Source organism: Ranitomeya variabilis, chromosome 4 (assembly GCF_051348905.1).
Source record: "Ranitomeya variabilis isolate aRanVar5 chromosome 4, aRanVar5.hap1, whole genome shotgun sequence".
Taxonomy (NCBI): Eukaryota; Metazoa; Chordata; class Amphibia; order Anura; family Dendrobatidae; genus Ranitomeya; species Ranitomeya variabilis.
The window spans coordinates 524,733,903-524,758,455 of record NC_135235.1 but is presented as its reverse complement, the minus strand read 5'-3'; the positions used below and the strand labels follow the sequence as shown (position 1 = coordinate 524,758,455).

Sequence of the window (24,553 nt, the reverse complement as noted above, 5' to 3'; positions counted from 1 at the left end):
CAAGGCGCGATCAAAATGTTATGTCTATTCCAATATGGTATCAATAAAAACGACCACAAAAAAATGAGCCCTCACATAGCTCCATTGACAGAAAAAATTAAAAACATTATGAGTCTCTGAATATGGTGACAATCAAAAAACGTATTTATTTAAAAAAAAAAATCTTTCTTTTACAATTTTTTTTCTAGCACCAAAATAATAAAAAAAATGGCATAGCCATAATTTTACCAACGAGGAGAATCATAATGTCAGGTCTTTCTTACCACGCAATGTACACCATAAAAACTATTTAAAGGAAAACTGTCAGAATTTCGAGGGGAGTGGTTTTTTTATGCAATTTCACCGCACTTAGAACTTTTTTAGTTTTCCTGTACACTATGTGGTTATATTAAAGATGTAATTCAAAAGTACAGCTTGTTCTGCAAAAAAAATCAAGCCCTCATATATCTATGTGATCAGAAAAATAAAAAAAGTTATGGATCTTGGAAGAGGGGGAAGAAAAAATAAAAAAGTAATAATGAAATTGGCCATGTTGGAGAGAGGTTAAGCAATTAAACTATGGGCTACAATATTACAGTCTTATGAAGACCAGTAAAAAAGAATTGAATTGGAGGCACTCCTCTACTATCATCGAACATTGCATCTACCAAGTAAGGGCAGGTATTTATTGCCACCATAAAACTTTATTGCAGTTATAATTTTTATTTGTTCTACTGGCGTTAAGAAAGAGTTTTAATATTGATTTTTGAGTGCGCTGTCAACTTGTTTCTTTAACCCTTTCACGCTGAAGCCCTTTTTCATTTTTGCATTTCTGTGTTTCGCTCCCCTTCTTCCCAGAGCCATAACTTTTTTAATTTTCCATCAATATGGCCATGTGAGGGCTTGTTTTTTGCAGGACGAGATGTACTTGTCAACGACACCATTGGTTTTACCATGTTGTGTACTTCAAAATAGGAAAAAAATTCCAAGTGTGGTGAAACTGCAAAAAAAGTGCAATACCACAACTGTTTTTTGGATTTTTTTTTAACCATGTTCACTAAATGCTAAAACTGACCTGCCATTATGAATCTCTCCAGGTCATTGCGAGTTCAAAGATACCAAACATATATAGGTTGTTTTTGATTTAAATGGTGAAAAAGTATAGTTTCTCCTTGCAGAGATTGACATGCTAAGCATGCAGAGATACTCCTCTGGGTAATATGCTAATCATGCAAATTGTCTCTTCAGAGAGGAAGAGAGCTAGAACTTTAGTGCCACCTATTGGAAGGTAGCAATCCTACAAGTCAATGTTGACCCTTTAACGAGCCTTGTCACATGACTTAGGATAATAGCCAAACCAGAATCTCAATTTGCAGACACTGTGTTTCGGGGTACTGCCCCTCCTCAGTGCAAAGCGGAGATCTGGTTTGGCTATGTGAGAGGCGTCAGTCCGTTATCCAAGAAGTATCGTTTCTCCTTGCGGAGATCGACATGCTAAGCTCTCTTCCTCTCTGAAGAGACAATTTGCATAATTAGCATATTACCCAGAGGAGCATTGCGGCTTTAAGTCTCCTCATCTCGGCATGCTTAGCATGTCGATCTCCGCAAGGAGAAACGATACTTCTTGGATAACGGTCACCGATGGGTGGGATTTCTGGCACACTTACCGGAAGCGCGAATTAAATGCCGCTGTCAGAGATTGACAGCAGCAATTCGCAATTCCACACGCGGCTGTTAGGGGCACATGTCAGCTGTTCAAAACAGCTGACGTGTGCCGGGAAATATGTGGGCTCAGCACTGGAGCCCCCATCAAAGGGACAGACACGACATGCGCCGAACTAGTACAGTGCATGTCATGAAGGAGTTAAAATGAGTGGTTTACAGAATTACAAGAGCTCAAGAGTGTAGTAATACACATTTATTGGATTTTAGCATTTTTATTGGTATTTTGTTCACATTTGTCTTTCAGCTGTGTGAACTGCTGGTCATATTACTAATCTAATGCAGAAGTTATCACCGGATAGATGATAAAACACTGATTGGGTCTACCCTCTCCTAGTGTATCCTCACCCATCCCCTATAGACTGTAAGCCCTCGCGGGCAGGGTCCTCTCTCCCTTTGTACTTGTGTGTGCCTTGTTTTGCTCATGTTTATTGTACTTGTCTATATTTGTCCCTTTCACATGTAAAGCGCCATGGAATAAATGGAGCTATAAAAATGTATAATAATAATAAAAATAATAATAATACTTGGGTCTGACCACTGGCACCCTCACTCAGACTCACTTTTGGGATTGTTCGAGGTCCCAAAAAATTGGTCCCGATCAGAAAGTTATCATTTATCCGTTGAAAAGGCGATAACTTCTAAAGATAGGAATAACATCAAGCAGAAAATCCAGTAATCTATTATGTAAAAAACATAACACACAGTAGATCCAGTAGAATCCGCAGCATCTTACACTCTCTGCAGCAAACATTATAAGTCATATACAAAGGCAAGGCTACTTACTGTGTCAGACAGTTGTGCGCTTCAATGAAGATTTCTTGAGCTTTCTCTGGAAACATCTTGGTGCTAAAATCCTCGTCATAGTTTTTGATCTTTCGAATCCTATAGAAAAGAAATACAAAAATTATAATCAGGTATGTTAAGAATTCAGTTAGTGGCAAGCTGTTCCCGACATGGTGATTTTATATTTTTTGCCCTTTCATTTTTTTTCCTCCCTCTCTTGCAAGAGCCATAATTATATTTTTCTGTTGATATAGCCGTATGAGGAATTGCTTGTTTATTTTTTTACAGAACAAGTTGCAGTTTTAAGTAGCACCATTCATTTTACCATGCAATGTACAAGAAAGCAAGGAAGAAAAATTCCAAATCTGCAATTGTTTTTTGAGAATTTTGTAGTTACAGTATCCAGTGTTTGGGAAAAATTACATGTAGAAATGATTACCCAGGTCAGTGATACAAAAACTTGTCTAGTTTGAGGATTTAAATGGCGAAAAAGAATTTTGAAATTCAACGCCTATTTCCGCAACATGTAACGATTTCATTTTTTGGTCAATCAAGCAGTGTGAGAACTTAGTATTTTTTGTCATGATGACCTGACATTTTTAGTCATATTAGTTTTGGGTAAATACAATGTTTTGACCACTTCTTATTGAATTTTTTGCACAGATGAAGCAATGAAAAAACAGTAATTAGACTTACTGGTAATTGTATTTCCAGGAATCCATCCTGACAGCACACTGGAGGACGTCCTTCTTAGCCATGATGGGACAGGAAACACGAGAGGTTAAAAGGACCCTCCCCCTACCACCCTTCAGTGTTTTTCCAAAGTAACACATCTGGATGGATGCAAACACAAGTTTTATTACAACAAAATAATCAATCATACAAATGTTACATCACATAAGTATAAAGATCAAACAATAGGGAGGGAACTAACAGTGCTGTCAGGATGGATTCCTGGAAATACAATTACCAGTAAGTCTAATTACTGTTTTCCAGGTCACCACCTGACAGCACACTGGAGAAATACCAAAGGAGAATGGTATTTAGGGTGGGACCACTGCTTGAAGTACCTTTCTACCAAAGGCCAACTGAGGAGAAACTACATCTAGTTTATAGTGTTTAGAAAAGGTACTAAGATTAGACCATGATGCAGCTCTACAGATCTGGTCTGCCGTAGCCCCCCCTTTCTCCGCCCATGATGTGGCCATGGCCCTAGATGAGTGGGCTTTAAGATTAACCGGGGAATTTAGACCTTTAGCTTTGTAGGCTAAATCAATTGTGGACTTTATCCACCGTGCGATAGTCGCTTTAGACGCTTTTTTCCCCTTATTTGAACCCCTGAACTGAATGAACAAGTTATTGTCCTGTCTCCAGGGTCTAGATAGATCAAGGTACCTGAGTACTGATTCTCTTACATCAAGGTTATGAAAAAATCTTTCTTTTTGATTTTTAGGGAATTGGCAAAAAGACGGTAAAACAATCTCCTGATTCATATTAGTATCAGAAACGACCTTAGGGAGAAAGGCCGGATCAAGTCTTAGTACTATTTTATCATCAAAGATCTGTAAATACGGGTTCTGTACCGAAAGAGCCTGTAGTTCCCCCAATCTTTTTGCCGATGTGATCGCAACTAAAAACGCGGTTTTAAGAGAGAGTTTGTTAATGTCTATGTCTCCCGTTATATCCCAGGACTGATCACACAGAAAATTCAGGACCAGATTAAGATCCCACGGCGGGACTGATTTCCTAATGAATGGCCTTAGCCTCTGGACTGCTCTAGAGAATCGACTAATCCAGGGGTGGGTAGATAACGAAAAATCAAAAAATACACTTAGGGCCGCTATCTGTACTCTTAATGTACTTGGTCTAAGGCCTTTTTGAAATCCTGACTGCAAGAAGTCAAGAATTTTTGGGATATCTGGATGGTCAGTATCAACTGTCATCTTCCCACAGAATCCACAGAATGTCTTCCATATTTTTGTGTAGATGGCAGATGTCACCGGCTTTCTGCTGGCTTGAAGGGTAGAAATGACGTCATCTGAAAGACCTTTTGCCCTCAAGACCTTCCGTTCAGGATCCAAGCTGCCAACTGAAGCGCTCCTGGGTTCTGGTGTAGAACTGGACCTTGTAGAAGAAGATCCTTTCTCTGGTAGCCGGAGGGGTTCTTCCACTGATAATCTTCTTAACATTGGAAACCAACTTCGTTTCGGCCAGTGAGGAGCTATGAGGATGACTTTGGCCCCATCCTCGCAGATTTTCCTGAGTGTTCTTGGAATCAAGGCCAGAGGTGGAAACGCATACAGGAGACCGACGTTCCAGGGTTGTGACAGGGCATCGACCGCCGCTGGGCTCTCCCAGGGGTTTAGGGAGTAAAAGGTTTTGACTTTTGCGTTTTGCTTTGTAGCAAATAGATCCACAGTCGGCTTCCCCCAACGATGACAAAGATCCCTGAATACTTCGGCGTTTAGTTCCCACTCTGTAGGGGATACACTTTTCCTGCTCAGGAAATCCGCCAACTGGTTCTTGGATCCCTCCAGATGTACAGCCGAGATTGACCGCACCGACTTTTCTGCCCACTTGAAGATCTGTTCCGCTAGATCTTGTAATGCCAGATGTCTTGGGCCCCCCTGATGTTGAAGGAAGGCTACGGTCGTCGTATTGTCCGAGAAGATTTTTACATGCTTGTTCTTCAGCAAATGTTGTGCCGCCGTTAAGACCTTCCAAACCGCATGCAACTCTCTGTGGTTTGATGATTTCTTGCTGTCCTTTCTTTCCCAACGACCTTGGAAATATCTTCCCAGGACATGACCTCCCCAACCTTCCTGACTTGCGTCTGTCGTGACTGACACACTCGGGGTTTGAAGCCATGGTACTCCCAGCCGGAGATTTTTGGAGAGAGTCCACCACACCAGAGACCTCTTGATCTGAAAAGAAAGATTCAGTCTTTGATTTAAAGAATTTTGCCTTCTGTTCCAGCTCCTCAGCACTCCCTGCTGAAGCTGCCGGGAATGAAACTGGCTCCATCTCACGCAAGGGATGCAGGCCGTCATTAATCCCAGGATTATCATCCCGTCTCTGATCGTATTTCGGCCTCGGGAGAAATGATGGACCTTTTTCACTATTCCCTTTAGCCTGTCTTCCGGAAGGTAGGACATCCTTGTTTCTGAGTCGAGCATGACTCCTAGGAATTTTATTCTGGATTTCGGTATTAAATCTGACTTCTTCCAATTTATGATCCAACCGAGACTCTCTAGAGTGGAGATGAGGAACTGACAGTTGATTCTGAGCTGGCTTACTGACTCTGCCGCTACCAAAAAGTCGTCCAGATAAGGGATTACCATCAAATCCTGATTTCTCAGATATGCGACTACCTCTACCATAAGTTTCGTAAAAACCCTGGGAGCCGACGCCAGGCCGAAGGGGAGACAGCGAAATTGAAAATGATAGATCTTCCCCTCCATGTTTACCGCGAACCTCAGGAACTTTTGATGGTTTAAGTAAATGGGAACATGGTAATATGCACTCTTTAGGTCTAGAGTGCACATCACCATACCCCTTCCCAACAGAGGAATGGTAGATCGAATTGACTCCATTTTGAATCTTTTGTATACCACCCAGTTGTTTAGGTGCTTCAGATTTATTATCGTTCTCGACTCTCCCGATGGTTTTGTTATTGAGAAGAGATTTGAGTAATGACCTCTGTACTCTTCTTGGGAGGGGACCGGAACAATTGCCGCCATTTTTAAGAGGTCCTGTATATCCGACCACATGGGGGATGACGATTTTAGATGTGTGCTGGACACTAGAAATCTTTCGGGCGGAAGGGAGGAAAATTCGATTTTGTACCCTTGGGACACCACCTGTAACACCCAAGGACTCGTTGTTATTTCCCTCCAACCTTCTAGGAATCCGGCTAGCCGACCCCCTACTCTGATGGCGTCATTTTCTATGGTAGCTAGACCTCTGACCTGAGTAACTCGAGTCTTTGGTTTTGGGTCTACTGTCTCCCCCTTTTTGGTAGCTCCATCTACCTTGCTTCCCTTTACCCCTGTAATCCTGTTTCTGATTATAGCGGGGTCTCCGAAAGGGCTGGAATTTTTTAGGCTTTTCTTCGGGGAACCCCTTTTTTACATCTGAGGCTTTCTCTAAGATATCGTCGAGGACCGGTCCGAAGACCCTGCCCCCAGAGAAGGGTATGGAACATAATTTATTTTTGGAGTGCATATCACCCGACCAGCTTTTGAGCCAAATAGCTCTTCGGGCCGCATTAGAGAGGGATTGACCTCTAGCCGCAAATCTAACCGTTTCCGCAGATGCGTCTGCCAAAAAGGCGGTTGCCAATTTTAACAGAGGCAGAGATTTTAGGATAGTATCTCTAGTTTTGGCTATTAATTGATCCTGAAGATCATTTAGCCACAGGTCCATGGAGCGAGCCACTGATGTTGCTGCGATATTAGCTCCGATAACCGCCGAAGAAGTCTCCCAGGCCCGTTTCAAAAGTCCATCTGCCTTTCTGTCCATGGGCTCTTTTAAATTGGAAGAGTCCTCAAAGGGGATTGAGGTTCTTTTAGACACTTTAGCCAATGGAATGTCTATTTTAGGAATATCGACCCATTCCTTAACTTCCTCCGGGTCAAACGGCAAGCGGAGTCGGAAATCTTTAGGGATAGTCAATCTCTTCTCCGCCTCTTCCCATTCATCCAGAATCATGGATCTGATATGGGAATTTACTGGAAACACCTTCGCAGTCTGTGAGCGCAGGCCACCAAACATTTCATCTTGAACCGAACGAGATGGTTGTGGATCCTCTATCTGCATAGTATGCCGCACAGCCTCCAACAGTTCTCCTGTGTCTGCTGCTGAGAATAAGTATTTTCTCCCTCTCTCTGGAGGGTCTCTGCTCTCCTCTTCTTCCTCTATATCCGATACAACAGATAACGAGTCTTCCGAAGAGTAATCAATCCTCTGCCTTTTGCTCGGTCTCTCTGAAGGTGAGGCTTGAGGTAGTACCAGACCTGATACAGAAGCCTGGACCTCCTCTCTTATCATGGCTCTCATATTTGACATAAGAGAAGCCTGCTCCTCTCCTATGATTTTGCAGGTGCATGCTTCACATAGGGGTTTCTGCCAGGTATCTTTCAGCTTGGCTGCACAAATAGGACATTTCCTGCTTTTGCCCAGCTTCTTTAACGATTTTTCTGGTAAAGGGGCCGCCTATAGAAAAATAACAAACTCTAGCACATGCTCCGGGTTTTTTTTTTTTTTTTTTTAAGTATCCATAATACCGGCCCTGCTCTACTTACTGGCGCTGTGGACTCCTGCCCTTCTCTAGCTGCGTCCTCCATGATGCACCGGAGAACGCTTACTGCACATACCTTATATTTCTGCTCATCTCTCATCTGTACCGCGCTCCTGCGCTCACTACCGCTTCCTGTTTCGGAGACGCCGCCCGCCCCCCTCAGCCGCAAACCGGAAGTGACGCGCGGCCGGAAAGAGAGGATGGTGCAGCGGGAATTTCCTTCCCCCATGCCGGCCGCATGGAGACGCCGACATCTGCAGAGGCCACCGGCAGGATCGCATGCACCAGGGGGCGTGACGGAAGGATCGAGAGCCCCCGGCAGGGGGAAGCGATCCTCATACCAGGAGCAGCGCTACACTGGTAGGCAGAGGGACCCTCGGGCGGGTGTCAGCCAGCGGGTGCCTCATGGAGGGAAGGGTGAGGCAAAGCCCCCCCGATCCACATCCCCCCGCACAGAACGGTAGCTTCCTCTCGCCGTTCCTATCCATAATGGGACAGGAAAAACACTGAAGGGTGGTAGGGGGAGGGTCCTTTTAACCTCTCGTGTTTCCTGTCCCATCATGGCTAAGAAGGACGTCCTCCAGTGTGCTGTCAGGTGGTGACCTGGAAAAACAACCAAAAAACACAACTTTGTGGAGTTTAATTTTTTTTTTTTTTTTTTTACTGTATTTCACTCCAAAACATTTACATGTTTCCCCTTAAACTACTTGAGCGTTGCTTTTGCAGTCTGCTTTGTGTCATTGTCTTGTTGGAAGGTGAACCTCTGTCCCAGCCTCAAAGCACTGACAGACTGAAACAGGTTTTACTCAAGAATATCCCTGTATTTTGCACCATCCATCTTCCCCTCAACTGAAAGCATTTTCCCTGTCTCTGCTGCTAAAAAACATCCCCACAGCATGATGTTGCCACCACTATGTTTCACTGTGGGCATGGTGTTCTTGGGATGATGAGCTGTGTTGATTTGATGCCAGACATAGCGTTTATCTTGGTGGGCAAAAAGTTAAATTTTGGTCTCATCTGACCACACCACCTTACTTCATACATTTGGGAAGTCGCCCACATGCCTTTTGGCAAACTCAAAACGAGCTTTACAAATTTGTGCATGTAAGTAAAGGTTTTTTTCAGCCCACCAGTGTATCGCATCCATTATCTGCTGACAATGTGCAGGCTCAACTCCAGAGCTTGTATCAAAGACAAGGACCTGACATGATGTAAGAGCAAGTCATATGTCAGAAAGGGGATATTATGTTTGATAGCTACGTATAATTGTGACCAATTTGTGGCAACGATGAATAGAACATGTAAGGAAAACCCAGCATCTCTTCTAAAAGCTAGGTTTTCTAGAACAATACAGCACAAGAGGTATGAACTGGGCTCTACATTTCACATACAAGTAGTTGTAATATCAACACATAAAATGATGCAACAGAATTACAAGAGAAAGGACAGAAGAAGAGAGGCAAGTATTGTAAAATGGGGACTTTTCATTCTAGTGATTGGCAGAGAATAAAAAAAAACTATGCCATAATTATATGGTCAAAACATACGCCAACTGAGAGGCTGCTGTCTGTTTCAGTTGCTCTGTTCTCTGCTTCAAGCCATCCTTGGAAAGAGTGGACAGGCGGGCATCACCTTCTGGGGGCACATATGCATCAAGTATTCCAGCTAGGAACAAAAGAAGAGCACAATGAAAGAAAGCTATTTTTCTAAAGCGGGTGTTCTCATATTTCCAAGACACAGATGTGACTTCCAATTTCTTAAAATCAAGGTCCCACAGGATTTTTTTTGGTGTTTTTCATGTTAGAGTAGGACTGGCAAGACGTAAGGACCCTTGGCGAGGGTTGCCAGCTTCCATATTGTGGCCAGAATATCAACTAAGACCTTACATATATTTATATGTTTTGTTTTGCACGTATATATTTTTTGCAGGGTTCAGTTTGACCCAAATGGTTCTGTACACTGTGGCCTCTGTTCGCACAGGATGCATTTTAGCACTGGGCAGCCCGCTTTAGGGCGTCATTAATAGGCTGATAACCAGATGCTCTGCATTTCCTGTGTGAACATGCCACATACGGAGTATCTTAGTGCACTGGTGTACCACACGGCCAAACCCTTATTTAAGGCTGGCTGTTTCATTGGGTATTGCACCTGTGCATTTGCTATTTTATTTGGGTCCGCTGCACCCTGCTTGTGCATTTGTATTTGAGGCCCATTCAGACAGGTAAGCATCTCTGCCTGTTTTTGGTGTTTTTTTCTTGAATTTTTCCTTTTTGGTGTTTTTAGGTTCACATTGCGTTAATGGGTGTCCGCTGGCAGACTCCGTTACATGGCGAAATTGTCGCAATTAACGCCATGTAACGGGTCCGTTAGCGCACCCATTGACAGCAATGTGCTAACGGGTTGCCAACGCATCGCTAGCGCATGCCATTTTCGGTACGCGCTAGCGATGTGCCGTTATTTTCTGACGGACCTCGGACGCTGCTTGCAGCGTCCGAGGTGCGCCCGAGGTCCGTTCCTCGCTAGTGCAGATCGGGGATCTGCGCTAGCGGGATCGGCAAACGCGATCCCTATAGATAACATTGCGTTAGCGCAATCCGCTAGCGCTATGCGCTTAGCGGATTGCCCTAACGCAATGTGAACCTAGCCTTAAGGATTAACCTAAAACTGTGATCCTTCATAAATGCTCCTGCACTCCTGGGTGGCTTGAAGCACCAACATACAATTGAAAACGAGTAAAAGCCGGCGCACTGAATTAATGGAGTCACTTGCACCAATTTATTTTATTCTAAACCGTGCCATACGCTGTGTGGGGAACTGCAGTGTGGTCCATTCAAATCACCTAGAGTGGAAATGCGCAGGTAAAACCGAGAAGCTGGATGAACGCTGAATCAATGCAGCAGTTTCATCCTTGTCAGGATAGATAGAGGTCCGTGAGGTCGGGTACTCATCGATCATAAAAGTGATGGCATATCCTGCAGATGTAATAAGCTAATGTCAATAATTTTCCTAATGCTGTGACCACCAAGTTTGGAGCTTTGGTTCACTCACGTGACTTGTATTTTAACCCCTTCGCGCTGGAGCCCATTTTCGTTTTTGCATTTATGCTTTTCGCTCTCTTTTTTCCCCACAGCCATAACTTTTTTATTTTTCTGTAAATTCGGCCATGTGAGGGCTTGTTTTTGAGGGACAAGTTGTACTTTTGAACGACACCATTGGTTTTACCATATCGTGTACTCAAAAACAAGAACAAAATTGCAAGTGCGGTGAAATTGCAAAAAAAGTGCAATTTCACAACGTTTTTTTTGGATTTTTTTTTTACCATGTTCACTAAATGCTAAAACTGGCCTGCCATTATGATTCTCCAGGTCATTACGAGTTCATAGACACTAAACATGTCTAGGTTCTTTTTATCTAAATGGTGAAAAAAAATCCAAAGTTTGTTAAATAGAAAAAAAAGTTGTGCCATTTTCCAATACCCGTAGTATCTCCATTTTTCGTGATCTGGGGTCGGTTGAGAGCTTATTTTTTGCGTTCCAAGCTGACGTTTTTAATGATACCATATTGGTCCAGGTACGTTCTTATGAACGCCCGTTATTGCATTTTAATGCAATGTCGTGGTGACCAAAAATGAGGGATTTTTGGTTCTTACCGTAAAATCTCTTTCTTGGAGCCTTCATTGGGGGACACAGGTAACCATGGGTGTATGCTGCTGTCACTAGGAGGCTGACACTATGCAAATAAAGAAGTAACTCCTCCCCGGCAGTATACACCCTCTGACAGGCACCAGGCAACTCAGTTGGTGCAAAAGCAGTAGTAGGAAAAGGTAATATAAAACTCAACCTATGTACCAACCCACAACAACGGCCCGTTGGCCAACACGGTACAACTTCAAGGGAGGGTGCTGTGTCCCCCAATGAAGGCTCCAAGAAAGAGATTTTACGGTAAGAACCAAAAATCCCTCTTTCTTTCTCGCCTCATTGGGGGACACAGGTAACCATGGGACGTCCAAAAGCAGTCCCTAGGGCGGGATATTCTGCAGAAAAAGAGTTAGGTCGGCCGGTGAGAGACCGCCGCCTGCAGTATCCTCCTACCCTGGCTCGCGTCCGCGGAAGCCTGAGTATGCACCTTGTAGAATTTGACAAAAGGTGTGAATGGATGACCACGTTGCGGCCTTGCAAACCTGCGAGGCCGAAGATTGGTGACCAACTGCCCAGGAAGCTCCCACAGCCCGGGTAGAGTGAGCCTTCACCCCCGAAGGAGGCTGTTTGTCTTGGACACGGTATGCCTCCAGAACCGCCGAACGAATCCAAAGAGCAATTGTGGACTTGGAGGCGGGGAGCCCCTTTCGACGCCCTTCCGAGACGACGAACAGAGGATCGGCCTGGTGAAAAGAGGCAGTTCTGGCGAGGTAAATCCGGATAGCCCTGACCACATCCAACTTGTGAAGAGATTTCTCCAAGGGATGAACCGGGGAAGGGCAAAAGGAGGGGAGGACAATGTCCTCATTGATGTGAAAAGCCGAAACTACCTTTGGTAGGAAAGAAGGAACCGGACGAAGAACCACTTTGTCCTGATGCAGGACTAGAAAGGGAGAACGACAGGATAATGCCGCCAGCTCCGACACCCTTCTAATGGAGGTGATGGCGACCAAAAAGGCTACCTTCCAGGATAGAAGAGAGAAGGAAATGTCCTGAAGCGGTTCAAAGGGCGCACGCTGGAGGGCGTCTAAGACGAGGTTGAGATCCCAAGGCTCGACAGAACGATAAGGGGGAGCTATATGAGCGACCCCCTGGATGAAGGTCCTCACCTGAGGCAGGGAGGCCAGGTCTCTTTGAAAAAGAATGGATAGAGCGGAGATCTGACCCTTCAAGGTGCTAAGGGAAAGACCCGAATCTAGACCCGTTTGAAGGAAGCTGAGAAGGGAAGGAAGGGAAAAGGTCATAGGAAACAGATTGTTGTCCTGACACCACCGGAAAAAATGATAATTACTTACGGGTAATTTGATTTTCCAGATCCATGACAGCACCGGTACATGAGAGATGGTCCCGCCCCCAAGAACAGGAAACCTGCATAGGAGATAAAAGATGGGGGCGGCACCTCTCTCCTCAGTTTGTTTACAGAGAATGTAAGGTAACCGCTATGTTAGTTTTAGGCATATAAAAAATTATATTTAACTCTAAGACTATTTATCTATTGTTATGTTAAGTGGTTATTACCCCATCTTTCATTTGTGTCTTTTTTTTTTTTTTTTTTTTTTTTGAGATTTTTTTTTTTTTTAAAGATTTTATTTTTTATTTTTTGTGAATCACACACCATCACCAAGATAGGGCGGGAACTAGAGCGGTGCTGTCATGGATCTGGAAAATCAAATTACCCGTAAGTAATTATCATTTTTTCCCTTCCCCATGACAGCACCGGTACATGAGAGGAAGAAATAGAAAGAACCTCTAGGGTGGGACAACAGCAGATAGTACTTTCCTACCAAAGGCAAGATCTGATAGCCCCAGATTCAATCTATAATGGCGGAAGAAAGTAGAGGGAGAAGACCATACTGCTGCATTACAGATTTGCTCTATCGATGCATTTGCCCTCTCTGCCCAAGATGTGGAAATAGCCCTCGTAGAGTGGGCCGTAACACCAGGTGGAGGGACCTGTCCCGAAGAGGAATAGGAAAGTGATATAGCCATACGGAGCCAACGTGCAATAGTCGATTTTGTGGCCTTTTTTCCCGTTTGCCCCCTGAAAGGAGACAAAAAGGGCTGTAGACTGTCGCCATGGTTTTGTCACTTCTATATATTGAAGAAGGCAACGTCTGACGTCCAAGCAATGGAAGGTTTCTTCTCCCTGGGATTTTGGATTGGCACAGAATGAAGGCAAGATTATCTCCTGGTCCCTGTGAAATTTCGAGTTGACCTTAGGTAAGAAGGCCAGATCAGATTTTATAATTACCCTATCCTCCAGAATTTCAGTATACGGAGGGTCAATAGATATAGCCTGAAGCTCACTAATGCGTCTGGCTGAGGTAAGGGCAATCAGGAGAACTGTTTTTAGAGTTAGCGCTTTTTCCGATATGGAGGAAAGAGGCTCGAAGGGAGAGGAGGTCAAGGCGTTTAAAACTAAATTTAAATCCCAGGGAGCGACCTTTGGACGAGGTTTGAATGGTCTGGCTGTAAAGGAGGCCCGAATGAACCTACACACCCAGGGGTGATCAGCCAATTTTTGGTCAAACAAGGCGCTAAGCGCCGAAACTTGCACTTTTAGAGTGCTGGTAGATAATCCCCTCTCCAGACCCTTTTGGAGAAACTCTAGGATTTCAGATATAGGGACCTTCTGAACGGTATCAGTTATCCCTCGGCCTGAGAATTCTAAAAATTTTCCCCATACCTTTTGGTATTTATCAGTTGTGACTTTTTTTCTACTGGACAGTAGAGTAGTAATTAACGGATCCGAGAACCCCTTTGCTAGCAGAAGTCCCCTCTCAAGTTCCAAGCAGTGAGGTGTAGGCTGTGAACCTGAGGATGTGTCACCGGACCCTGGTGCAGAAGGTCTGGGACCTCTGGAAGTATCCACGGGTCCGAGAAGGACATACGTCTGAGCCAAGTGAACCAAGCTCTCTTTGGCCAGAAGGGTGCGATTAAGATTATGCGTGATTTCTCTTCTCGGATCTTCTTCAGGACTGTAGGGATCAATGGGATCGGGGGAAACGCATAGGCTAGTTGGAATTTCCATTGGTGTAGTAACGCATCTACTCCTTCCGGGTTCTCTTTCGGGTTTAGAGAGTAGAACCTTTTTACTTTTCGATTATGCCTTGTGGAAAAAAGATCCACTTGAGGAAGCCCCCAGACTGCACAGATTTCTCCAAATATTCTTTGATTTAGCGACCACTCGCCCTGGTGCAGGACGTGATGACTCAGAAAATCTGCGACAAAGTTTTCCGACCCCTTTAAGTGTGTACTTGTGAGGGATAAAAGGTGGTTTTCGGCCCAAAGAAATAATCTTCCTGCTTCTTCCATTAGAGAACTTGATCTGGTTCCTCCCTGTCGATTTATATACGACACCGTTGTGCTGTTGTCGGACAATACTACTAAATGTTTTCCTTTGAGGTCTTCTTCTGATTGAAGAATTGCTTGCCTTACTGCTGTCAATTCCCTCAGGTTTGAGGAGGCTGATTGCATCTGTGGATCCCATAGACCCTGTAGGATCCGATCTGATAGGTGTGCTCCCCAACCTAACGGGCTCGCATCCGTGGTCAGTACCACCGGATTCTGGATTGACCATGGGACCCCTTTTTTTAGATTCCCGGAATCTAGCCACCAGCTTAGAGAGTCCCGGACATGTTGTGACAATACGATTTTTCGGTTTAGATTGTAGGGTATTCTTGTTTGTTCTGACAGGATCTCCCACTGTAGGTCTCTTGAATGAAGTTGTGCCCATTGGACCGCCGGAATTGTTGCAGTAAGCATGCCTAGGAGAGACATGGCTTCCCTCACCGAGACGTATTGGGCCACCTGTATTTGTGTTATTCTTTGTTTTATGACCTCGATTTTCCTGTCTGGAAGGATACAGACCTGTTTGATTGAATTTAATTGGATCCCCAGGAACTCCTGTATCTGGGCTGGAATCAATCTTGATTTTTTTAAGTTTATTATCCACCCTAGTTTGGTTAGTAGCTCTCGTACTGTTGTAACTGCTTTTATGCAATCTTCTTGATTGTCTGCTATCAAGAGGAAATCGTCTAAATAGGGCACTAGCAGAATGTTTTCTCTCCTTACGAAGGATGCTACTTCCGAAATTATTTTAGTAAAAATACGAGGAGCTACCGATACCCCAAAGGGGAGACATTGGTATTGTAGATGGGTGTAGACCTGCCCCAGCTGCACAACCAACCTCAGGAATTGTTGATGCTCTCTGCTGATTGGCACATGATAATAGGCATCGGTAAGGTCTATCACTGCCATATAACATCCTGGATACAGCAGTTTTACCGCCGTTCTCAGAGTCTCCATTTTGAATTTTTCTACTCGGATGAATTTGTTTAATTCTTTTAGATTGAAAATAGTTCTTAAAGATCCATCCGGTTTTGGAGTGAGGAAAAGGGTGCTGTAAAATCCCCTTCCTATTTCCTGTGAAGGTACTCTTACCAGGACTTTCTTGTCTAGAAGAAGACGAACTTCTTTTTCGAGAACTAACTGGTTCTTTTTGGCCACACGAGTAACTTTTATTCGGTGGGGAGGAAGGGAGATGAAATTTAACCGTAGACCGTCTGATAACAAGTTGATTATCCATTGGGACGGCTGTAAGGTTACCCACTGATGGACAAAAAACCGTAACCTTCCTCCCACCTGGAATATGGCGTCATTGTTTAGGATCTGGTTTTGGGGGTTTATTGAAAAGAAAACCTCTTTCTCTTTTCTCACCCCAGGGTTTCCCCCGTGTGGTTCTATCCGTTGGGCGGCCTCGGCCCCTACCTGATCCTCGAAAGGACCGACGATTGTCATACCAACGTCGTCTAAAGAAGGGAGGTGGAGGGAAGTGTTTTTTCTTGTCCGCCGCTTTTTCTAAAATCTCATCTAAAGCGCTGCCGAATAGATATTGACCCTCACAGGGGACTGCACAGAGCTTCACTTTGGATTGGAAATCAGCATTCCAGTTCTTTAACCATAACGCCCTTCTTCCTGAATTTGAAAGGGCACTAGCCCGGGCAGCAAACCGCACAGAATCAATGGCAGCGTCCGCCAGGAATCCCGCTGCATTTTGAAGTGGAGGGATGACTTCTAGAAGTCTGTCTCTTGGACATTTGTTTTTTATTTGGTCGCTAAGTTCCTCCAGCCATTTAACCATGGCACGGGCAGTACAAGTAGCCGCTACTCCAGGTTTAAACGCCCAAGTTGAGGCCTCCCAGGTTGATTTTAGAAAGGCATCCGCCTTTTTATCTAGGGGGTCTTTTAGGGCCCCCATGTCCTCGAAGGGAAGTGCTATGCCCCTGGAGGTACTTGCGATAGCCGCGTCCAACTTAGGCGCCTTTTCCCATTTCTCGCAAATTTCCTCACTAAAGGGATATTTACGTTTTAAGGCCTGGGGAACTGAAATCTTTTTATTCGGTTTTTTCCATTCTTTTTTAATGAGATTTAGAATGTTATCATGAAACGGGAAAACTTTTCGTTTCTTATCCTCCAAATTACTGAACATAGAGTCCTGAACTGTTTGCTTCTCTTTTGGCGTCTCAACCCCCAGGGTGGACCTGACCAGTTTTAGCAACTTCCCCACATCTTCTGATAAGACATAAGGCCGGCCACACTCTTCATCTGAAGAGTCCAGGTCCGAACCCTCGTCGGGCGGAAGCTCACCCAGTTCACCCTCGGATTCTACGTCAGATGCCTGGGCAGACGTAGGGAATGGGTTTACGGAGCTCTGCAATCCATGATGTTTTAACTGCTCCTTTACAGTGCTTTGTACTTCGCTTCTAACAATATCTTTTATATTCTGAAGCAAAGATGAAGACTCTTCAGACACCGTTTTTTCTATGCATGAGCGGCACATACGCTTTTCATACGTTTTGGGGAGGCTTCTATCACAGAGTGCACATACTTTATGCTTTTGTTTAGAGGTGACTTTTTTCCCCTGCATATATACAAAAAACACAGTGTCACTGACATGTTTTTTGCCTTACAAAGGCACTCACCCACCGGACCCTTAGTACCACGACAGGCTGTGGGATTTCAGCTGGGATCGTCGATTCCTTCAGATCTGCCATCCTGCAGGAGACTGTTCCCAGCGCCTGCTTGCCGCCTTGCACTTTTAAATATGGCGGGCAGGAAGCGGTGTGTGCGTCTCTGAACTTTCTCCCCCCCGGGGAGTGTCAGCACACCGCTTCTTCAGCGTATAGCGTCACTTCCGGTTCAATCCCGGAAGTTCCCCCATTCAGTCGGCGCCAGCGTCGTGATGGGTACGCTCACTTTTCTCCCTCGGCCCAGCCTCCGGCCAGGAGCGGACGCCGGGGAGTCCCCAGTGGGAAAGACGCATCTGCAGCTCCAGGTATGGAGGCGACGCGCACACGCCGCCACCGCTGCTCCCACCGCGGACCTCGGTCAGAGACCGGCAAAGCAAGGGAGACCTCTCCCCATGCAGCACCGCAGGTTCCCCGCAAGAACAGGAAACCAAACTGAGGAGAGAGGTGCCGCCCCCATCTTTTATCTCCTATGCAGGTTTCCTGTTCTTGGGGGCGGGACCATCTCTCATGTACCGGTGCTGTCATGGGGAAGGGAAAAAGGCCTTCCAACATCTGTGGTAAATACGCGAGGAAGCCGGTTTTCTCGCTCTTATCATAGTCTGGATGACGCTATGAGAAAAACCCGCATTCTTCAGGACCGCGGCCTCAACGGCCATACCGTTAAATTCAGAGACCGAGAATTCAGGTGGAAGAGGGGCCCCTGCGAAAGAAGGTCCGGAAGATCCGGAAGCCTCCACGGAACGTCCGATAGCATGTTCACCAGTTCCGCATACCAGGCCCTGCGAGGCCAATCTGGAGCTACCAAGAGTACGGGGACCTTTTCTGTCTTGATCTTTTTTACGACCCTTGGGATCAAGGGGAGGGGCGGGAACAGATATGGCATCTGGAACTGGGCCCTCGAGATCACGAGAGCGTCGTATCCGACGGCCATCGGATCCCGAGATCTGGAAACGTACTGGGGGATCTTGTGGTTTGCCCGGGAGGCCATCAAGTCGACGTCTGGAACGCCCCACCGCTGGCAAATCTGGCTGAAGATTGCGGGAAGAAGAGACCACTCGCCCGCCACGATGCCCTGGCGACTTAGAAAGTCGGCTTCCCAATTGTCCACCCCTGGGATGTGGACGGCTGACAGAGAGGGAACGTGACCCTCCGCCCAACGGAGAATTTTTGCCACTTCCGTCATGACTTGACTGCTGCGAGTCCCTCCCTGATGGTTTATGTATGCCACGGCTGTGGCGTTGTACGACTGAATGCGGACCGGCTTTCCCGAGAGGAGGGACTCCCAGCGGATGAGGGCTAGGAAGATGGCTCTGATTTCCAAGAGGTTGATAGGGAGGCACACCTCCTGAGCAGTCCAGCGGCCCTGGGCCGTGAGGTGGAGAAAGACCGCTCCCCAACCCTGGAGACTGGCGTCGGTGGTGATCACCTGCCAACGGGAGGGAGAAATGACCTCCCGTGCAGAATGGAGGTGGACAGCGTCCACCAAGAGAGAGACTGCTTCACCTTGGAAGAGAGGCGAAATGGACGGTCCAGGGAAAGCGGGTTCCTGTCCCAGGCCGACAGAAGGGCCAGCTGGAGGGGACGAGAGTGGAACTGGGCATAGGAGACCGCTTCCATAGAAGTGACCATTTTCCCCAGAACTCTCATGGCGAGGCGGAGGGACAGAGGGTTCGGGCCCTTTAGCGCTCTGACACCCCGATGAAGAGAAAGGAACTTCTCCTTGGGGAGGAAGACCTGAGCCCGAAAGGTGTCGAATTCCATGCCCAGGAACTCCAGATGCTGGGTTGGAATCAAGGAAGACTTCTGGTAGTTGATTATCCAGCCGAGGCGAACCAGCGTGTTCAGAGTAAGCTGGAGGCTCTGGCTGCAATCCCGACGGGATGAGCCCTTGATCAAGAGGTCATCGAGGTATGGGATTACCAGAATCCCTTTTGAACGCAGAATGGCCATGACAGCTGCCATGACCTTCATAAAGACCCTGGGAGCAGACGCCAGCCCGAAAGCGAGGGCCGTGAACTGGTAATGATGCTCTTGGATCGCGAACCGGAGGAACCTCTGATGCTGTACGCAAATCGGAATGTGAAGGTACGCATCCCGAATGTCCACTGAGCACAGAAACTCTCCCGGTTCCATGGACGCGACCACCGAGCGCAGAGATTCCATTCTGAAGTGCCGAATACGTAAATGGCGGTTCAACCACTTGAGATCCAAAATTGGATGGAGAGAGCCATCCTTTTTTGGAACCATGAACAGGTTTGAGTAAAAACCCAAAAACCGCTCGCGATAAGGCACCGTCACTATGACTCCTGAGGCGAGGAGCGAATCGACGGCCTGGAGAAGCCCTGTGAGATGAGAGGGCTGTTTGGGAGGACGAGAGAGCAGGAAACGACTTCCTGGGGGCGAAGAAAATTCTATTTTGTAGTCTGACGTGACGATCTCCCTGACCCAGGCGTCGTCGACTACTGATAGCCAAACCTCTGAGAACAGAAGAAGCCGGCCTTCCACCCTGGAGGGATTTCCAGGTGGGGGCGACCCGTCATTTATTAGAAAACCTGTGGCCCCGAGATCCAGATGGTTTTGCGGGGTGGCTCTTAGCTCTCCAGCGCGGTGGAGGTCTGAAAGAAGGTTTTCTTCGGTCCCCTTGCGAGGAGGAACGGTCCTGGTTGGGGTTTCCTGAGGGGGCGAAAGACCGAAAGGGACGAAAGGACTGGGGGCTCCTCCTGTTGAAGGGACGTTTCGGCTTGGACTGGGGTAAGGAGGTACTCTTACCACCCGTAGCGTCCGAGATCATTTGATCCAGCTGCGTGCCGAAGAGTCTGGAACCCTGGAAGGGCAGACCAGTGAGAGATTTCTTAGAAGCGGGGTCAGCATTCCCCGCCTTTAGCCAGAGAATCCGGCGAATGGCCACAATGTTGCTGTTAGCCCTGGTGGAGCAGGCCGCTGCATCAAGGGAGGCATTCATGAGGTATTTTCCTGCAAGAGAAATGTGATCCGCCAAATCAGACAGTTCCTCAGCAGGAGCAGAGGCCAAAATGCCCCTGCGCAGGGTCTTGGCCCAGGCTGACACAGCCTTGGCTACCCATGACGAGGCGAAACTAGGGCAAAGGGAGGCTCCGGAAGCTTCAAATGCCGATTTTGCTAGCGCCTCGATCTGTCTGTCCGTGGGGTCCTTAAGGGAAGTCGCGTCCGGGATAGCCTGGACACGGGCGGGTCGACCTTAGGAGACTCGGACCATTTAGAGACCAGGTGGGAGTGAAAAGGGTATAACACGTCTAGCCGTTTCCTGCCTGGGAAACGCTTAACAGGGTTTTCCCAGTGAGTGGAGGTAGTGTTGTCAAACTCCTTGTGATTAGGAAAAACCCTAGAGGGACGTTTAATCCATTTAAACGCAATGGAGACGTCCTGAGAGCTTGCCTCATCCTCCTTAAGATCAAGCTTCTGAATAATAGCTGAAATGAATGATAGCTGAAATAAGGCTATCGACCATATCCTGTGTTCCGGAAGTCTGATCTGCATCCGAGTCAGATTCCGACAGAGGTTACGTCAGACCCGACGTCCGCCTGCGAGGAGGGGGAATGGGCAGATAGGGGAATCCAGGTGTGGTCCAGGGAACTGGAAGAGGATCTAGATAAGGCCCTTTTTCTGTCTCTTTTGTCCGGTCTGCCTCTGTGAGGATCTAGGACAGGTGCGAGCGAATCGCCGTGTGAGGCGTTCGTGGCACTGGTGGCATTAGAGAGAAGCGGCTGGAACAGGGACTGAGACACCTTAGTCAGGTCAGACACTGATTGAGACATTGCAACAGCCCACTCCGGGGGAGGGGGGGGTGCACTCATCCCGGGACCTAGGACCTTCCTGAGGGGCTGACATGGTGGGAGGAACGCGGGACGGGCAAAACGGAGAAGGCTGACCTGAGGCCCACTTTTTCTTGCAGTGAGCGCAGGCGTAATGGATGGCCGTAGTGGCAAAGGCCGGAGTGGGGTCGGACATAGGTGGATATTACCTTGTCCAGGAGCGGAGAAATACTGCCGGGAGGAGTAGAGCCCGAGAGAGCAGTAGCGCTGAGCCTGCTGAAGGACAGCGACAGCGGTAGCCGCAGGAGTCTGTGCCTGTGTTTCCCCGAGAATCCTGTGTCCCACGCGGTGAGCAGACGCTGACAGGGAGCAGGAAGACGCAGAAAGAGCGCGGAGACAGAGCGACGCTGTGGGCGTGCACAAGCGCCGAAGGGGGGAAGCATAAGAAACGCCCCCAAGAGTGCTGAACTCCCGGCCGCAGTAATGCAGGCCGCCACAAGAGGGCGCGGAAGCGCCAAACGGAGAAAAAAGCCGGGAGAAAGAAAAAAATGGCGGGCGCGTGCGCCCACAGGTTTGAATAAAAGGGAGGGAGAACAAAGGAAGTGCCAGCGTGTGTTCCCCCGCGGCGATAGCGCATCCCGACTCCCCGAAAAACTGCAGCCCACTCCCCTATCAAAAAGAAGCCCTGGTAAGATCTAGGAGATCGCTTGCCGGACAGGGGGGGGGGGGGGGGGAGGGGGGCGTACTGTTGCTTGAAGACTCCCTACCTGGAGATGAGGAACGCATCAGGATCCCTGGAAGAGTAGAGGGTCCTGGAAGAAGTCCTCCTTCCCGCGCCACGAGCTCCGGCGCAGAAGACGGCGTCGACCCGTAACCAGGGGAAGAGGGTCACTGGAAGTGACCGCTTTCTTCCTCTCAGTCCTCTCCGAGGAGAGGGATGAGGAGGGGAAACGGGCAGGACTGGCCACCGAAGAAGAAAGTCACCCTGAACACCCGAATGGGTGACAGGCGACAAAGTCCTGCCCAGCGAGTCCGAGAGGGTGCGATGTGGGTGATAGCAACACTGCTCTCTCGGTCACTCAAAGTGGGGAAAACAGGGTGAGAAGAACTGCACCCTGTTACCCTGAAGAAAGAGTCTGAAAAAGAAAGGGGAAAAGATTAATAAAACAACAAATCCCTGTAAAAGAAATGCGGATCTGGTGTTAGATCCAGGTCCGCCTCCTAGAGACACTAAGCAAAAACTGAGTTGCCTGGTGCCTGTCGGAGGGTGTATACTGCCGGGGAGGAGTTACTTCTTCTTTATTTGCATAGTGTCAGCCTCCTAGTGACAGCAGCATACACCCATGGTTCCTGTGTCCCCCAATGAGGCGAGAAAGAAAACTTAATTCTGGCGTTTTTACCTTTTTTTCTCGCTACGCCGTTTAGCGATCAGGTTAATCCTTTTTTTTTTTTTTTGATAGATCGGGCGATTCTGAACGCAGCGATACCAAATATGTGTAGGTTTGATTTTTTTTTATTGTTTTATTTTGAATGGGGCAAAAGGGGGGTGATTTAAACTTTTATATATATATTTTTTTTTTTTTTACTTTTGGCATGCTTCAATAGTGTCCATGGGAGACAAGAAGCTGCCATAACCCGATCGCATCTGATACATAGGAGCGATGCTCAGATCACCTGTATGTGGCAGAATTACTCACTTGCTACGAGAGCTGTCCACCTGCGGATTTTGCAAAAACGGTGCGGAAAATCCGCACACGAATCCGCAACGTGTGCACATAGCAAGAGACCGCAGAAGCAACAGTAAGTCGGAAATGGGGTGGGGGAGGGTGAGTACTATCCATCCTTGTTATTTTACATCACAGGAATTGTTTGAGGTTGACTTTTCTAAAAGTGGAAAATCTTTTTAAGTAAACGACACTGAGGGTCTTTACCTGTGCAGGAGACATTAATTGGTCGTTCCAAATCTTCTTGAGGCATTATAATTCCTGCAGCCCTAGCTTTCTTCATCATCTCATCTACAGAAAGCTTATTTGCCAAATATGGGGGCTTATACATTCTCTTCTTGGTCCTTATAGGTATAATGGTAAGAGGTGAAATCAACCGGGAAGGACTGAGCATGGCAGCAAATCCCTACAAGATAAAAAGGAGGACACTGAAGTCAAGTTAGCAAATTGTCCAATCTATATGCTCTGTAAACTAGAATAAAACTGGAATTATGGAGTGATCCCTTCCTTATGCTGAAATCAGGGTCTGAGGACTGCTGTAGGATCAGCTCCTTCAGGCCACACATTGTGCATCATGAGGGGGAACTGTATTATTACATGGAGGTCATTTGAATGTGATTGTCCACCTCCGGCGCGGGTTTGACAGAACGAGGGCCTTTATTGAGTCCCATATAGGGGGCTCCCCTGGGTGAGACCCTTACAGACCAGTCTGCAGTGTTACATGCCCTGGGCACACTGCAGAGGATTGCTACACTATAGCGGCCGTCTCCAGCCTCCGCTCGGCACCTACTACTCCCAGCCTGTCAGGGCATACTAGGGGTTGTAGCTGCCTAACCGATGGGCAGCCATACTGCTCTGAAAGAACTACAAGATCCAGCAGTACGTTCTCGATGTCCAGGTGTTCCGAGTCCTAAAGTTCCATGACAGAAGATAAGCCTGGGATTCTCATGTGACAATGGCCAGGACACGGTCCCCACCCGCAGCTGCCATGATCCTGTAACAATTCTCCGGACGGAACACATTGTAAATGTGACCTCTCAGACGGAACTTACGGCTTCTCCCAGCGCCCTAACCACCCTCATGGAGGCCGCCATGTTGTGCTCGCACGGAACGCTGGGGGAAGCTGCACGGTCACATGACCAGAGCTGTCGCTGAGAGCCGCAGTGTGGGCGGGGCTTAAAGCCGACCAATAGCAACACAGCTGGAGAGTGAATGTCGGCATCTATGCAACAAGAAAGATGAGCTATAGATATGGCGGATATATAGATAATAGAAAGATAGATATGGGATAGATAGATAGATAGATAGATAGATAGATAGATAGATAGATAGATATGGGATAGATAGATAGATAGATAGATAGATAGATAGATAGATATGGGATAGATAGATAGATAGATAGATAGATAGATAGATAGATAGATAGATAGATAGATATGGGATAGATAGATAGATAGATAGATATGGGATAGATAGATAGATAGACAGATAGATAGATAGATAGATAGATAGATAGATAGAT

At 46.9% G+C, this 24,553-nt stretch overlaps 1 protein-coding gene across 1 annotated transcript in view; it reads right to left on the bottom strand.

The window, feature by feature from the left end:
* Nucleotides 1-24,232, bottom strand: part of MRPL45 (mitochondrial ribosomal protein L45) — a 31,089-nt gene extending 6,857 nt beyond the window's left edge. Inside the window, exons 1-4 of the mRNA XM_077252273.1 lie at nucleotides 24,084-24,232; nucleotides 23,239-23,437; nucleotides 9,334-9,451; nucleotides 2,488-2,586 (exon numbers count right to left, since the gene is read on the bottom strand). Coding sequence (XP_077108388.1) covers nucleotides 2,488-2,586; nucleotides 9,334-9,451; nucleotides 23,239-23,437; nucleotides 24,084-24,125 — 458 coding nt within the window. The 5' untranslated portion in view covers nucleotides 24,126-24,232. The remainder of the gene's footprint in view (nucleotides 1-2,487; nucleotides 2,587-9,333; nucleotides 9,452-23,238; nucleotides 23,438-24,083) is intronic.
* Nucleotides 24,233-24,553: the final 321 nt, after the last annotated feature.